The sequence below is a fragment of the Gadus morhua genome, chromosome 11 (genome assembly GCF_902167405.1).
Source record: "Gadus morhua chromosome 11, gadMor3.0, whole genome shotgun sequence".
Taxonomy (NCBI): domain Eukaryota; kingdom Metazoa; phylum Chordata; class Actinopteri; order Gadiformes; family Gadidae; genus Gadus; species Gadus morhua.
In genome coordinates this window covers 21,151,585-21,167,953 of record NC_044058.1, presented here as the reverse complement: position 1 = coordinate 21,167,953, position 16,369 = coordinate 21,151,585, and the positions used below count along the sequence as shown (strand labels likewise).

Below are 16,369 nucleotides of genomic sequence, written 5' to 3'. Positions count from 1 at the left end.
ATGCGTCTCCAACAGAACGCACACACTCCAAAACCTCTAAAAAATCCCACAGTCATTGAGAAGAAATGCAGCATTGTGCGCCTTGAACAGATTTTTTTGAGCGAGGGAGGCAAGGCCATCACTTTCCTTTCTGAATAAACTATCGCCTCTACACTGCCAGAAAATCTGCTTCTCTTTGTCGTTGGACATTTTATGTGTCAAGTGTTCTCTTCCGTTGACCAGAGTCGCTACTTCATGCCCAGCGACCAAAGTTTACATTTAATCACACAAGTGTAACTCATCGCAGCACAGCTTGACAGTAAAGCACACGATGCGGTTTTCATTTCGCAGTGGCCGCGTCCCCTTTGCGCAGCGCCGTATATATAATGTATGCATGCAGCGATTCTTTTGTTATCTTATTAACATCAAACCGATAAGAGACCGACCAGGGGACCGACCGAGGGAAGCCGACACCCTCGAGACACTATTGGTATACATTTTTCCGCTGTGTCACCGGTTTCTCCGACTGCGACACACACCCTCTCCCCCCCGTGCTGGCGCTCGGCCAGGAGTGAACGTAGTTAAGTAGAAGGACCCCAGACAGCCATGATCCTCAAGGCGCTCGCAGGACAGCGACTCCTCAACCCCCCCCCCCCCCCCCCTCGCCAAATACTTGTTTTATCGCTGTAGCGAGTGACCTTTGCGACTTGTCTTTAAAAAAAAAAAGACTATAAAACGCTGCATCCTGCGTTTTCTGTTCGAGGAACCGCCTCACCTTGAAACCCCGCTATGTATGTGTATCACCCCCCCGGACCCCCAGTCCCAAAAGTGCAGAAGAAGAAAGCCGGAGGTGCACCCAACCTCTGCCCTCCAAATAGAATAGCAATTACCGAGCGAACGTTGTTTGGCCTATTGTACTCTTTCTTGGCCGGCGACTTTACGTACGCCACGTCTGAATTACAATGACTGATTTATGAGTAGGGATGGGGAACGATCGTCGAATAGTCGAACAGTCGGAATCACGTAGAATATCGAATAATGAACGCGAGTACCGTTATTTATTACACAGCTCTTCTCAATGCAGTTGAACGCTCCGTTCACTTGCATGGGCCTTCACAACTTCCGTTGGTGAATAATTTTTTGATAATTTTTGATAATTGTGTTAAGTAAAATAAATAGCTATCTGTTTTCGGCGCATGTAGGCCTATCTGCCTGATCCTGAAATAATTTTGATGTTCAATGTTGATGGCGCAGTTGTTGAAATAAACTAATTGATTTCAGACAAATAATAAAAGCCTCCCCCTGTGGGCTTGGTGCACGGACAATGAGGTCCGTGCACCACGTATACGAGGTGCGTATGTGCGTGCGTGCGTGCGTGAGTGTGTGCGTGGGGGGGTTCTTGATTGACCGATCTTTTAATATTATTAGAATACTTCTCAGCGAATATCGAATAGTATTTTTGCCAGAAATGCACATCCCTATTTATGAGGCGCCCCAATGTACGCATGGCATGCGAACATTGGTCCACTCACCGCCAGCCGACGCCTTTGTCCATGCCCTTCCGGACCACCTGGGGTGGAGAAAGAGAAAGTGAAACCACAGGGTCAAAACTACAACGTGGGGGGCCAATTGAACCGAGGCAAGAAATAAAGCCATTGTAAAACGATATGATTTATCCGGCCCTTGAACCGATGTCCACATTTGATGAAATTATCATATTATTATCCTCCGCAAATGACCAGGTAATGGCCGAATGACATAGGCCATTTATCACCCTGCCCACTCAAAGGTTTTGATGTAAAAGTGTAGTGAGCCATTATCGCTGCAGCGTGAAATGTGACGTGGGGAAGACATGACACGTTTCTTGCCCGACACAGAATAATCTATTAGCTCACAGTGGATAAAAGACCCTCCATTAGCCTGCTGTAAAGAATAGCCGACTCTGAGTACGCAAGTGATTGCATACATTGACTTATTTCTAGGAAATGGAATGTGGATCTGACCTTCATTTTGCAACCCCAACAGACCCAATTTCAAAACACATTTTCAAAAGTCGAACATCATAATGTGCTTTTAAGTACATAATTGTAGTGCTGTATATTCAAAGGTTATTAATGAATATTATTTTTGAATTATACGATTTAGGGGGTGTTGGGTTGATCATTGCAACACTATAATTACAGTTAGCTGCAAATAGCAGCTTCTCTCAAACCAACGGTATTTAACAGGCGGTTCAGTTTGACGGTTCAAACTGAGACTTTGTCAAGTCTCAGTTTATATAAAATGGAGGCAAAAGGGTCTTAAGAGGAACCTCCCGCAGCATGAATCAAACAGCATGGAACCCATCGACTTCACAGCATGTTTGAGACATCCAAATCACCAACACTGTGAAACAAAGCGATGCTGAACTATGAGATTTGCGACTGCAGTTTTGAGCGATAACATCTGAATAGCCATCCTCGCTCCCAGGCGGCTCAGGAAGGAACGCCTCGAACGCACATTGCTTCCAATGTGCGTGTGCTGCTGCGAGAGAGAGGGCGGGACTTCCGCGCACGCATTGGAGGGACCTACATTTGGTTAGCGGAGAGAGAGGGCGGGACATCTGCACAGGCTTTGGAGGGAGCCATAATAGTTTCAGTTACATTGGGGTCAGCGGCAAGAGGAGGCAGGACTTCTGATAGCAGGATGTCCTGTGTCCACCACATGTTTAGGATATTGGCATGTCAAATTCCCGGTCAAAAAACTCAACATTTATTCCCATTGTTGTTTTTCTCATCTTTGTTCCAATTCTTTTCCCTCGGGGGACTGGTAGCTGACATACACCTCTCACAGGAAGTAAGGAAATTGCTTTTTGCGGTTGGAGCGGTTCCGCAATTAAAACCTCACAAGCTTCTCTCAGCCGGCTGACACCGAGTAGGCGCGTAGGTCCTGCCAAACCACACCCGGGATCGGCAGGGAAACGCGGGGAACACATGCTGCGATTGGCGGTACCTAAACCGGGGTCCGCGGGGTCCTCTCCGTCTGGGCTGTTGCTGCGCAGACTGCCCATGTCTCCTCGTCTCCTCTGCCGGTGTCTCCGTCTGTACTGGAACTCGGCGTACTCCTGGGGGGCCAGCAGAAAACAGCCGCGTCACAACACCCCCCGGACCCACCCAGACACCATGAGCGGCGGCGGCATCAGCATCATCATCATCATCATCATCCTCATCATCATCATCATGCAGTCACGCCGTTCGGGTTTTCTACGTTGATTAGTCACACATGCTGCGTCGACAGGAGTTAGGGATGAAGCCGGCCTTGCCAATCCAACACTAGACCACATCTTGAGTGTTTCTAGTGGAAAGTGAGATATGGAGTTATGGTACAAATTTCCCGACATAAATTTGTAAAATCATAACGTGGATTCCTCATTAGAATGCGTGGGGTGGATACGCGTATGTGTTCGGGTGTGCGTCTGCGTGTGGGTGGGTACGTGTGCATGAGTGCGAGTATGTGCATTTGTGTGTGTGTGTTTGCATTTGTATGAGTGCGTGTGCCTGTGCGTGTCTGTGCATGTGCGTGCATGTGTACGTGTGTGCGTGCATGTGCGTGCGTGCGTGTGAAATGTTCCAGCAGAGAGAGCACCAGAGCTCAGCCTCCTCCAGTGGCTTTGATGTGCTGAACAAGCGATCCGATCATTAGGCCCAGAGTGTGGACCGGGACTGTCACAGAACACCCCCAACACCCACGCAGAAAGGGACTCGGATATTAGGTAACGCAAGAATTAGGGTTCAGATGTTAATAATAAAAAAGAGGATTTAGTCGACAGTCCTCAAAAAGGGAGAGCAAAGATGATTCATCAGAAAGTGAACTGGCCCCTCTGACTGACAGTATATAAGTGAGAGTTATGTGAAAGAATGTATTAGGATTCGTGATTCGTTTTAAACGCATATCTTGCTGAGCTTTTGTCAAAACAACAGGTGCATAGCTACAACCCTTTCCCTACTAAAAAAACAGAGTGCAGTGTGTTGCTGCATGAGAAACAGTGAGCCAGACAACATATTATGGGCTTTAATTATTATAACGAACAAGCCCCTACTAATTCCATAATTATTGCACACTTTCACTCTGGGGAATAGAAATGATGTAGAATGAAATTAAATGTTATTCTGACAGAGGCTTGGTACGAACCAACATGGTCTACATTTGAATTTGAATTCAACTCATTTCTTATCTCCAAAGAATAATAATTAGAGACTGAACATAGTCTGTTTGAATGTGTGTGCGGGAACAAAGGCGCACACACAAATTGAAGTAAAAGGTATTAAAGATGAATTGTATCACAATACTTCAAAGTAGTGTGTGTGCTATGGGGTATTTAAGGTGATGACACATCACTTAGCATATATCAAAGCGTTGATATAGACAGCGTTAATTAAATTGTACATCCTGTTTCTTTACAAGGAGGAAGTGTGTGTGTCCGTGTGTGCGTGTCTGTCTGCGCGCGGCGTGTGTCCGTGTGTGCGTGTCTGTCTGCGCGTGTGTGCGTGTCTGTCTGCGTGTGTGTGTGTGTCTGTCTGCGTGTGTGTGTGCGTGTCTGTCTGCGCACGCGCGTGCGTGCGTGCTAGTCTGTCTGCCTGTGTGTGTGTGTGTGCATCCGTCTGTCTGTGCATCCGTCTGTCTGTGCGTGCGAGGGGGGACTTTGAAATTCAAGCATTCAGGCATCAGGCATTAGATGATGTAATGATGACGCATGCATATTAAAAGAGCAAAACCAAATCAATGCTAAAATGGGGGAAAATACATACTGAAACATTCTCAGAGTCAGACTGAAATCAATGCAGGTTAAAGGGAAAGGGTTGTTAAAAACGCACACATCACTTTTGTCCATTATACTTCATATCTCCCTCCAACCAAAATATATAAAAATCCATACAATAATATAAAAGGAAAACTTAACCACAGTGTTGAATTTTAACAAGGCATAAAAAACACCCCAGAATCATTAAAAGCACACTATTGAACATCCCATTCCAGCCTCTCTCAGGGCTAGCAGAGCTAACGTTTAGCAGTAGGGTGATTTCGCCCCAATACTGAGTGTGCAGTAACAGCAGTCACCCAACAGGTACGAGCCAAGCCGACCGGCGCCCGTTCATCAGCCGGTAGTGGGGGGCCCATGGGCACGGGGCCACACAGGGGCAGGAGGGAGACAGGGCTGCGGAATGTACTGTGATGACATATGGCTGCAGTCCCCCCAACCCCCCCCGGGGAAGAGCCCCCGAATACACAACTCTGCACTTCTGATGATAATCTAAAAATAACAGCGTTGTTGTCATGCATCATTGTTTTTTCGTGGCTCCCACTGTGTTTTGGGGAACTTACGGACACCTGTTTGAGAGACCTTGGCCTGTTAATGCTTTTACGCGGGGTGGAGCTTTTCTGAAAATACCCGTGCAGGCGTGCAGAGGTCTGCTGGTAGTGGAGAGGGCCTGGTGAGAGGGCCATCTGCAGCCATCCCTCCCCTATCATCCCTCCCCTATCATCCCTCCCCTATCATCCCTCCCCGAGCCAGCCATCAGGCTTTGATTGCGGGTCGACGGGGCCCATTACCTGCCCTCGGCTCTCAGTGATCACCAGGCAAAGAAAAGTTGCATTCTGCCGCCTATTTTCCCTCTTTCCGACTGAATTAGTATTTTAGTCCCGCGGAGAGGCTTTCGGATGGCAGCCAGAGATAGGGGCTGCTGGCGAGTGGCCACGCCTTGCTTTTGTTATTTCTAACGCTGTCGGAAGAAGAGACCGAGGAGATAGCGCCTTCCACCTGAATCTCCAACGCCGTCGGGGCTCTTCTGATGAGAAGACACGTCTTTGTAGTGTACACCCGCGTACTTAATTAAATCCGTCCCTCTGAAATGCAATGGCGTCCTGTTTTTTTTTTTTTGTGGTGTGTTTTCTTTACTTCCTTCCTTTTCTTCCGCCTGCCAAACTATATCGGTATCTGGGGAGTTTTTAATTAAGGGTGCCCGCGCCGGCCAGCCTGCCTGGTTCAGACGCGTTTGAGCAGTCATTACCTCGGGTGATGCAAAGCCCAAATACTCCCAGTCCCAGGTCCCGCCAGCGAAGCTGAAGGGGGGAGACGGGGGAGGGAGAGGGGGACAGATGGAGGGGGAGGAAAAGAGAGAGGGAGGGAGGGAGGGAGATAAAGAGAGGGAGGAAGGGAGGCAGATGAAGAGAGCGGGATTAAGAGGGAGGAAGGGAGGGAGGAGAACAGAATAAATATGGGCAAGATCTCATAAAAAGTAATATACGTGCATTCAGGGTGTAATAGAACAAATGCTGAGGTTCCACTACTATTAAATATTTGTATTTATTACACTTTTTCAATAACGTTTTAATAATGACATGTGTTAAGGCAATAATAAGCATAAACTAACAATGAATTGTAAATTGACTTATGGTCTAGAAATAATTTAGTAATGGTGTTCATGTTAACTAGGGAAATGGTGTTCATGTTAACTAAGGAAATGGTGTTCTCATTAACTAAGGTAATGGTGTTCAGGTTAAATAAGGTAATGGTGTTCATGGTTACTAATGGTTTGCATGGTTACTTGTGGCGTTCATGTTAACTAAGGTAATGTTGTTCATGTTAACTAAGGTAAAGGTGTTCATGTTAACTTGGATATTTATTCATATCATACATCATTTAGGGTTAGAGTAAACCCTCATCCACTAATTTCAACCCTTATGCAAGGATATATACGGTACTAATATTTTATACTGCATATAATTATGTAAACTAATGGTTAATATATGGGCTCTTTCCATCATATGATAAATTATTTCTGCAATTCCCTTTTTGCACATCATATTACACTTGAAAGATAACGTTTGGTCAAAACCGACGGCTCAGTTAAGAAAACGTCCTTGTATATTAAACTTAAGTTTACTAGGCTTACTAAGAAATGTACTTATTGTGAGTCACTTTGGATAAAAGTTTCTGCTAAATGCCCTAAATATAAACGTAGGCAGAAATTGAGCTCAGCATCTGGGGTGTATTTCTCTGCATTTAAAATGATTATACATAAGACATGTGATTGGCTTATACTGATCGAAAACTCACTGTGTAGTGAGTGAGCCATCGAGGGAGGGAGGGAGGGAGGGAGGGAGGGAGGGAGGGAGGGAAGGAGTGAGTGAGTGAGAGTGCAAGTGAGTGGGTGAGTGAGTGAGTGAGAGTGAGCAAGCGAGTATGTGACTAAGTGAGAGTGAGTGTGTGAGCGAGTGAGAGCGAGAGAGTGAATGAGAGTGAGAGCGGGTGAGAGCGAGAGAGAGTGAGCAATTAAGTGAGAGTGAGTGAGTGCGTGAGTGCGTGAGTGAGCAAGAATGAAAGCAAATGTGAGCGAGAGTGAGAGCAAGAGTGAACTAGAGTGAGTGAGAGTGAATGAGAGTGAGTTATTGAGCGAATGAGTGAGTGAGTGAGAGAGAGTGAGCGAGCGAGTGAGAGCGAGCGATTTAGAGTGAGTGTGCGAGCGTGCGTGCGTGCGTGCGTGCGTGCGTTACCTGCTGCGTCTGGGGGCATCGGGGGAGTCGTTGGGGGCCACGCCCCTCGCCACTGAGGCCAGGAACTCCTGCCTCTTCTGCTGCACCAGGCAGGCGGCCCGGAGGATCTTGTGGCGCGGCGTGCGCAGGTACGGCCGGTTGACCTTCTGGGCCAGGTCCTCCGTCACCATCTCCAGGTCCGTCTGAGTGGGGGTTCATGTTCACGTACGCTTCATACAATTATAGTTTGTCCAACAGGTGCGTTCATGTTCTGCTTATGAAAGGACAGAAAAGTACTCATAACGCCTTGGGAGCACAAAATGGAATTGGGAGACTTGAAAATCGTTCTGAAAAGTTTCAGAAATTGCCGTATTTGAACGCTAAAAGCCGGGGCGACGCCACGCGGTCGTCAAGGCATGGGGCCAGTTTGAAGTGGAGCAGCTTTAAGAGTCTGAATGGTGGACGCGCAGGCGAGCTGGACCCTGTAATCATGGTGCACTTATGACTGAAAGATGCACATATTCTCAGTAGAATAGCCAGGGTTCAAAATCAGTCCAACATGTTTGGATATTATCTTGGCTGGCCTTTGGGTGACCGTTTGGTTTGTTCCCCTCAAAGACAGAGTGGTTTCTAGACAAAGAATAAGCTGGGGAAAAACGGGATGACTTTCAAAAACATCAACCAGTATTCAACCCGCCCACATCTCCCTACACCAGCCAATATTGGCGCCCTATCCTCTGTTTGCGTTTTCCACCACTTCTTTCAGTGCAAATGGCTGAGCAAACAGCCAAAGTGGCGAGCTGTACGGCGACCATGTGTGTTTATCACCGAGTACGGCACAATACGCTCTATCAAGGAAAGGGGTCGCATGAAACCGCGTCCGTCTGTTCCTTTGTTCTCCTTCTTTAGACACATCAGCGTTGCTACGTGATCACAGATGAGACGGGGAAATCAGCATTTGTCATCGGTACAACGTGCCTTGCTAAAGCGTCTGGTAGCTTGTGAGAATCATGTAATGTGGCCCCTCCTTCAGCGCCACAAGCGCCACCAGTTCACAACCTGGGAGACTGTATAAGTTAGGTTCACCTAAGGTGACACCCCACTTAGAACGCCATGCATTTTGCATCCACATGGCCTTCAAGACGATACATTATGGATGCCTGTCTCCTTATGCCCAGCCCATGCAGGCACAGAACTACACACACACACACACACACACACACACACACACACACACACACACACACACATTAATTAACGCTGTTCCTCGTCCTCTGTTGGGCCCCGCCCACGCACGCGAGGGGGCGTCGTGGGTTCAGCGGAGCAGAGTCGGGGGGGGGGGGGGGGGGGGGCTACCTGCATGAGCTCGTAGATCTCCTTCTTGGTGCTGCGGGGCTCCAGGAAGAAGCCGTAGGGGTAGGAGCACTTGAGGATCCGTCGGGTCTTCAGGAGCTCCAGCACCGCGGCCTCGATGAACGTGGTGTCAGGGGGGCCGCCTTCTTCTGGGGGGGGGGGGGCAGCAGAGAGACGGACTGTATGGGTCTCATGAGGAGCCAGAGAGGGGGATGGAGGGAGATAGGGGAGGGGAGGTAGGGTGAGGAGGGGGGGAGAGAGGGGAGCTGGATGGAGAGGGGGGATATGAGGGAGGGGAGGAGAGGGGAGGTGAGGTGAGGATAAGAGGGAGGGGAGGAGAGGAGGGGAGGTGAGGATAAGAGGGAGGGGAGGAGAGGAGAGGAGAGGAGGGGAAGTCAAGTGAGGTGGGAGATGGAGAGGGGAGTTGAGGATAAGAGGAGGGAGGTTAGGAAGTCAAGTGAGGACACGAAGGAGAGAGGACAAGTGAGGATAAGAGAGGTGAGGAGGGGGGAGGGGGGGAGAGGTGAGGGGGGAGGGAGGGAAGAAGAGAGGGCAAGGGAGGAGCAGAGGGGTGGGGGAAATAGGAGAGGGGAGGCAGTGTGGGGCTAGGAGGGGAGGAGAGGAGAAGAGGGAGGTGAGGAGAGGAGATGGGAGCGGAAGAGACCGGAGGGGGAAGGCAGGTGAGAGGATGAGAGGTGAGGAGAGGGGAGGGGAGAAGAGAGGGCAAGGGAGGTGAAGGGACGTTAAGGGAGGAGAGGGAGGTGTGGAGAGGAGAGAGGAAGGGAGGGGAGGTGAGGAGAGGAGAGTTGGGGTGGAATAGAGGACGGAGGAGAGGGAAGGAGTGGAGGGAGGAGTGGAGAGGGAAGGGAGGTGAGGGGATATGACAAAGGGATGCTAGTGTGCTACTTTATGTGCGCAGGGGTTTCTGGCAATCGTTAAATCGCCACCCACTGCCTCTTGGCAAGGCCATCCACACATCTGAGCAGGGAGGGACAAATGAGTGTGTGTGTGTGTGTGTGTGTGTGTGTGTGTGTGTGTGTGTGTGTGTGTGTGTGTGTGTGTGTGTGTGTGTGTGTGTGTGTGTGTGTGTGTGTGTGTGTGTGGTGGCAGGTGTGTTGGCAGGTGTGTTTGTCTGTGTGGTGTGTATGGTGGCAGGTGTGTTCGTCTGTGTGGTGTGTTTGTGGGCAGGTGTATGTGTGTAAATTGCCTGATGTGTGTGGGATGGCAGGTGTGTGTGTGTGTGTGTGTGTGTGTGTGTTTGTGTCTGTGTGAGTGGGTGAGTACGTGTGTCGGCGGATGAGTATGTTTAAATGTGAGTGTATTTCGTGTGCGGGGGTTGGGGGCTATGGGGTATTTAAGGAGATACACTTCACTTAGCATATCAAAGTATAGTTATAAACAGCGTTAATTAGATTGTACATCCTGTTTCTTTACAAGGGTGTGTGTGTGTATGTTGGTGAGAGTTGAGTAGGTTTGGAAGGCCTCAACTTCAAAAAGAAAAATGGGACAAGTGAAATTGAACAACCACAATAAACACAACACACAACTGCATTTTGTGGCGATCTAAAAGGCTCATTTCCTCCCACAGAGTAGCATGTGTTGACTCAACCAGATTTGATCAAAGGGTCACTTCACTCTCCCCTTCCTCGTCTGCCGTGCCTCCAAAAGGCTCAGAAGGGGGGAGAAGGGGGGGGAGAAGGGGGGGGGGGGAGGGCTGAAGAGGGGGAGAGCCAGAGGACGCGCGTTCCGGCCACTCACTCGAACACAGCGCACGGCTAAGCTGCTCCATCTTGTCCTTTGCCGTCTTCAGCAGCCGATGCTCCAGCTATTGTGAGGAGAAGACACACGTGATTTTACCCTTCATTGTTCTGGAAAATGGCTTTGGGTGCGGGGGGGGGGGGGAGGGGGGGGGCGTCGAAACCACCAAACGACAGAAAATGAAGAGATTTCCTCAAAGAATGCGCCAGGTGCACAGAGACGTGTTCCGAGCGTGAAAGAAACGACATTGTCAAGGTGTCCCCGGGGATTTTGTCATGCGGAACACAGCCAGCTCTCTCTCTGTTTGTGGGGTGGATGGCTGGTGTAAGCAGCCTCACCTGGTGAAGCTGCTTAAACCAGTCCAACTGAGGTGTATGCATGTGTAAGCGTGTGTGTGCATGTGTGTATGTGTGAATGTGAATGTCTGCCCACGTGTCTGTGTATGCATGTGTATGTGCTAACACATACATACAGTCCACCGCTCCACACACTCCACACACAGAAGACAATTTTCTTGCATCCCATTGGCCAGGCCTGCGTTACCGCACCATTCCTCAGGGGGCATACTAGCAAGGTCCGTTGATAGTTGCGGTTTTCTACCCCAAGTTCCCCACCACCACCACCACCCACACCCTCAAAGGCGGGATATTATGCCCCCAAGTGCGAGTGTGATCAGCCATTTTGAAAATCTGCCATTTTCTGTGTTTTAGTGACCTCACAAGTCAGTCTATCAGGCTACCCAGTGGACTGTAGAAAATGTTGCTTTTCTAACCATCATGCACCTAGGACTTAGCTGTATGATGGAATGACGAGTAATAGATAAGGACCTAGATTCGAGGTGGACACTCCCACTGGTGAGGTCACAAAAACACAGGGAAAAGGCCGATTTTCAAAAGACTTGTAACCGCTAATCACACTCACACCTGGTTGTATAACGGGCGAGGTGGGGTGGAAGGGGTAACCGGGTGGTACCTCACCTGGTAGCTGTGCTCGTGGTTCTTGAAGCGGGTGAAGTAGTGCATGAACCGATCCAGCTCCTGGAAGCTCTTGTGCTTTTTCTCCGCCTGTGGGAACACAAACCAAAACAAGGACCGGTGAACGGGGAAAACGAACCGCCGTAAAAGTCAGTCGATGAAGCTTTTACACTTCTGCGTTGAACAGCCGTCGTATGTTCGCCCTAGACTGATGTATTTCACTTTATGTTTCCATAGAGGGGTCATATGACTTTTCCGATTCCTCTTTTGAATATTGGTCCTGTAACATAGAAAGGAATCAAGGTTTTTCCCAACATTTGATGAAATAACCCTGAAAAGCCTTGTTCAAATAAGATGAAACACACACACACACAGACACACGCACGCACGTACGCGCTTCAAACAGGGTACGTTCTTCACGAGGCCGGCGTAGCCACAAAATAGGCAACGCAGTAGCGTACGTTACACCGCGCTACCATCACGTTGGCGTAGTTCCACGTCGGGGAAGCCGAGCCATGAATGCAGCACCTGGAAGGAGAGCCTAGGGGCGGGTGTGTGACAGGAAGTGTAATTGGGCTGGCTCCTCCTCGGGGGGATTGGCTGACGGTAGGCCCGGGGAGTGAGTGCTCATCGCAGGGGTTCAAACAAGCACTGACGATTGAGTGGCGCGCGGACCAACACGGGCCCTGGCTCCCGCTCACCTCTGCCAGCGGTGAGCGGGAGAGACTGGATGATTCATCTTGATGAGTGTGTGCGTGTTGTGGGTGACTGTGTGTAGGGAAACTAGCAGGGGGGTGTGCTCGTTTGAAGCCTCCCAGACTGCAGCAGTGTGAAAATCAATGAATGAAAGTGTGAGTGAGAGAGTGTTGCAGGGTACGGCTAACTATTTTTAGGGTTAACAAGGCTTTTCCAGTGATATTTGATCAAATGTTGTGGAAAAAAAACATTTTTTTCTATATTGCATGACCAATTTTCAATGACTCAAAGGAAGTAGTCATACCCTTTGTGAAACCCGGTGAAATACTTGACTTATTTAACGAGGGTAATTTAAAGCCTGCTGCCTCATCCCAATTTCCAAGCCGATTTTTATTCGTACATTTTCAGGGGCTAAATGCCTTGATCCCCTGTTCAACTCTGACCTTAGCGTGTACACACACACACACACACACACACAATCTAGCTGTGTGCTTGAACCCTGAGCCTTAGTTACTCTCTCCTCCTAGGGGCCTCACTCTCTCCTCCTAGGGGCCTCACTCTCTCCTCCTAGGGGCCTCTCTCTCCTCCTAGGGGCCTCACTCTCTCCTCCAGGGTCCTGACTCTCTCCTCCTAGGGGCCTCACTCTCTCCTCCTAGGGGCCTCACTCTCTCCTCCTAGGGGCCTCACTCTCTCCTCCTAGGGGCCTCACTCTCTCCTCCTAGGGGCCTCTCTCTCCTCCTAGGGGCCTCACTCTCTCCTCCAGGGTCCTGACTCTCTCCTCCTAGGGGCCTCACTCTCTCCTCCTAGGGGCCTCACTCTCTCCTCCTAGGGTCCTGACTCCATGCCCTTCTCCCCGAGCCTACCTCCACCGTCATGTCCTTGGACTGCTCCTCCACCTGCTGGATGACCTCGTAGCGCGTGCAGCGGTAGTAGCCGCCGGTCGACGAGCTGTGCTTCTTCCACTCCTCCAGGCAGATCCAGCAGAAGTCGTATTTGCACTGCAGGGAAGGGGGGGCAGAGACGCACGATCTCGGGTTAATTCGGCGTCAAAAGCCACGGCTTCTGATGAAATATTTAGAAGAATTCCAGAATGTCTCAAAAAGAAAAAGTAGCATCACCGGCCTTGAGATAACGAGTAGTTAAACTGAATAAACAGCGGCACAGCGTAATGTAGATGGGCTTCATAATGAATGGACATCGGGTGGCAGATGGTAAACCATAAATAGCTGCCATGGCATCCAATCGCTTTCAAACTAGCTGGAGTCCTCCCCAGGGACTTTGTAGTTCTACCAAGTTTCTGCCCGGGCTGGGAGTGTTCTTCCTCGCAAGTTTCCTAATGGAGCCATTAGGGTTTCCATTTTAATTAAACCTGTAGACTTTCAGCTAAGGCTCCCTGCAGTCCATAGTTAGATTCTTAGCGGTGTTGGGCTCATAAATATTTACGCACATTTTGTTGTTGTTGAGGTGGTTAGGAAAAGCGCTACTCTCTCATTAAAAGGATTACACTTGTGTGATTTTGATTCATGGTCGTTATTGGGAGATTCCCCGCCAGTGTTTAATTCAGCTTGTGTGCATGGTATGACTAGAACGCAGATAAACACGGCAATGCGCGGAAGAACAAATGTCTGCATACACTGCTTCTAATCCCATTCATCTATTATGGAAGTAATTGAAGCAAACATTAAAGTATAGATTGATTACCTACTTCAACAACACACAACATGGGAGTCTTTGTAAGCTTAACAGGAACAGCAGTAAACAAAGCTTTGCATGGTAAGTCAACAGCCAGCAGGACCATGTACTTCTACTCAGCCATGCGCACAGACATAGTTAAAGTGAAGCAATAAGGAGGAACAGGGCCGGCCTATCGTCCAGGGCCGTATCAGTGTCCTTGTGTTGCCAAGAGCAGGCTGTCAGACAGTGACTAGAGAGCGACCCCAGCCAATCCCCTCTGGGGCTGTACAACACAACGCTACAATCTGCTAGCTACTCTGTTTCCACACAGACACACACATGCACACAGAGAAACAGACACACGTACACAGAGACACACAATCAGAGAGACACGCATGCACGCACACAGACACATACACACAGTGAGACACACACACACACACTCAAAGAGACACAGAGACACACACACAGCTAAAGGCCGAGACAGTCAATGATCTTGGAAACATTGTTAACATGATAGTTGCTGGAGGAGAAATAAAAAAGTTAAATCAATACCGAGATGAGTTTGGGAGGGGGGAGGAGAGAGATGGAGGGGATGAGCGAGAGAGACACACGAGGGTGTGAAATATGAGAGGCCGAGTGTTGGAAAAAAACTAAAAAGAGTGAAAAAGTCGACCAGGGGGAGGAACACAGGGGCGGGAGAGGATGGATCACGGAGAGGAACGTCGGGAGTTCTTCTAGGGATGTGACAGATCAAGGGCACTCTGCTCTGCATGCGGCCCGCCGCACACGCACACACACACGTACGTCAGTCTGGTTCCTTTCAGCAGGGGGAATGAGGGGGCGGGATATTGAATTGTAGTGTCATCTGGAAAACCGCTGGGTTGCCAGATTAAGCTACATCACACGAGCCCTGCTGCTGGCTGCCGCTGGCTGCTGCTGGCTGCCACAGAGCGGGGCGCCTATTAACCTTCACTATTCGTTTTCGAATGCTGCATTAGTGTTAATGAAGCCCTCATGGGGCTGTGTAGTGAGGACACACACACACGGGGGGGAGAGGCTCACACACACACACACACACACACACACACACACACACACACACACACACACACACACACACACACACACACACACACACACCGAAAGAGGTGTTGATGCTTTGCATTGAAAGTGGTGCCTTAACTGTGCACCGGATGGACTTTGACGCCTCGGAGCCCGATTTACTCAATTCGAAAAAAGACCACATTTTGAGTTCCATCGGGTTTTCAAAGGTGGTGATTGCTTTAAGAAAAGGAAGTGTTGTATTTATCAAGGTGGGAGGTTTCTCTTCTGTGTAGCGAGCATGTTGCATACGATTTGTTTTCAGAAAAAAAACCACATTGAACATATTCAACACTTATTGTCGTTTGATCGAATCCCCAACTTCATAGCCCAAATCGAGATTTAATCATGACCTTGTCCACAAATTCATACCTACGTGTGTGAACAAAGCAAAAGCATGGCCGAACGCTTTGGTTTATTTGAGTTTTCAGTCAAATGAATTGCATTAATCTTAAAGCAAACTAGTTTTAAAACTAACACAATCATTTGAATGATTCATTCTCGCTCCTCTTAAACCGCCGGATGTCTCCGGTGTCTCTCGTTCGCTGAACAGGATTCGGGAGCCCCTGAAAGCCACGGCTGCTTCCCTGGTCCTTCGAGCCCTCATTAGAGCTCTTATCTGTAGGATGAAGAGCGCGCGTTCGACCTGACGCATCAGGCGCGCCCGGAGGAGGCCTCCGAGAGTCGCGACTGTCAATCGCAGGAGAGCCCCTCTAAGTGGGGGAGAGGCTCAGTCAGAAGCCCTGCCTCGTGTTGAACTCTGGGTATTCCTATAAGCTGTTCTCTGGCTGGCCTGCTTTCCAGAGGGGCGTGTAGGCAGAGGGGCTCCTGCTTTATAGCAATACTGACTGGTGAAGACAAGAACGAAAGAATGACCGGAGGAAAACGCCTCGTCCTTTGAGATACGTCTCGACGGGAAAGGTTCCTGGACTGAGGTCACACAGAGTAAATAGAACCTAGCTAGTAACAGACGGTGTGTGTGTGTGTGTGTGTGTGTGTGTGTGTGTGTGTGTGTGTGTGTGTGTGTGTGTGTGTGTGTGTGTGTGTGTGTGTGCTAGGGGTGTACGGTATAAACGGTGCTGAAGGTATACCGGTGTGAATTTGCGCTACGGTAGGGATTTTGAAGTTACCTTGGGACCGGTGTGACGGGTAGACAATGTTGTGTGTGACGCGTAACAAAGTAAGTAATGCGTTAATACAGTTCCCTAAAAATTAAAGTTACGAGCAACTACTGAAAATATGGTAACGAAACATAGTTCCTTTTTCAATTCGGCACCATGTTACTTTTCCCAGGGACAGATTGACAGCGATACTGCCTT

The 16,369-nt window shown here is 49.2% G+C and overlaps 1 protein-coding gene across 3 annotated transcripts in view; it reads right to left on the bottom strand.

Annotated features, from left to right (window-relative positions):
- Positions 1-16,369, bottom strand: part of ankib1b (ankyrin repeat and IBR domain containing 1b) — a 44,668-nt gene that overhangs the window by 3,501 nt on the left and 24,798 nt on the right. Inside the window, exons 12-20 of one of the 3 annotated variants that reach the window (XM_030370074.1) lie at positions 13,136-13,270; positions 11,580-11,666; positions 10,603-10,669; positions 8,848-8,990; positions 7,513-7,694; positions 6,027-6,078; positions 4,767-4,787; positions 2,971-3,082; positions 1,512-1,549 (exon numbers count right to left, since the gene is read on the bottom strand). In XM_030370074.1, coding sequence (XP_030225934.1) covers positions 1,512-1,549; positions 2,971-3,082; positions 4,767-4,787; positions 6,027-6,078; positions 7,513-7,694; positions 8,848-8,990; positions 10,603-10,669; positions 11,580-11,666; positions 13,136-13,270 — 837 coding nt within the window. Of the gene's footprint in view, positions 1-1,511; positions 1,550-2,970; positions 3,083-4,766; positions 4,788-6,026; positions 6,079-7,512; positions 7,695-8,847; positions 8,994-10,602; positions 10,670-11,579; positions 11,667-13,135; positions 13,271-16,369 lie in introns of all 3 variants that reach the window. The other 2 variants (XM_030370073.1, XM_030370075.1) reach the window with 2 other exon arrangements.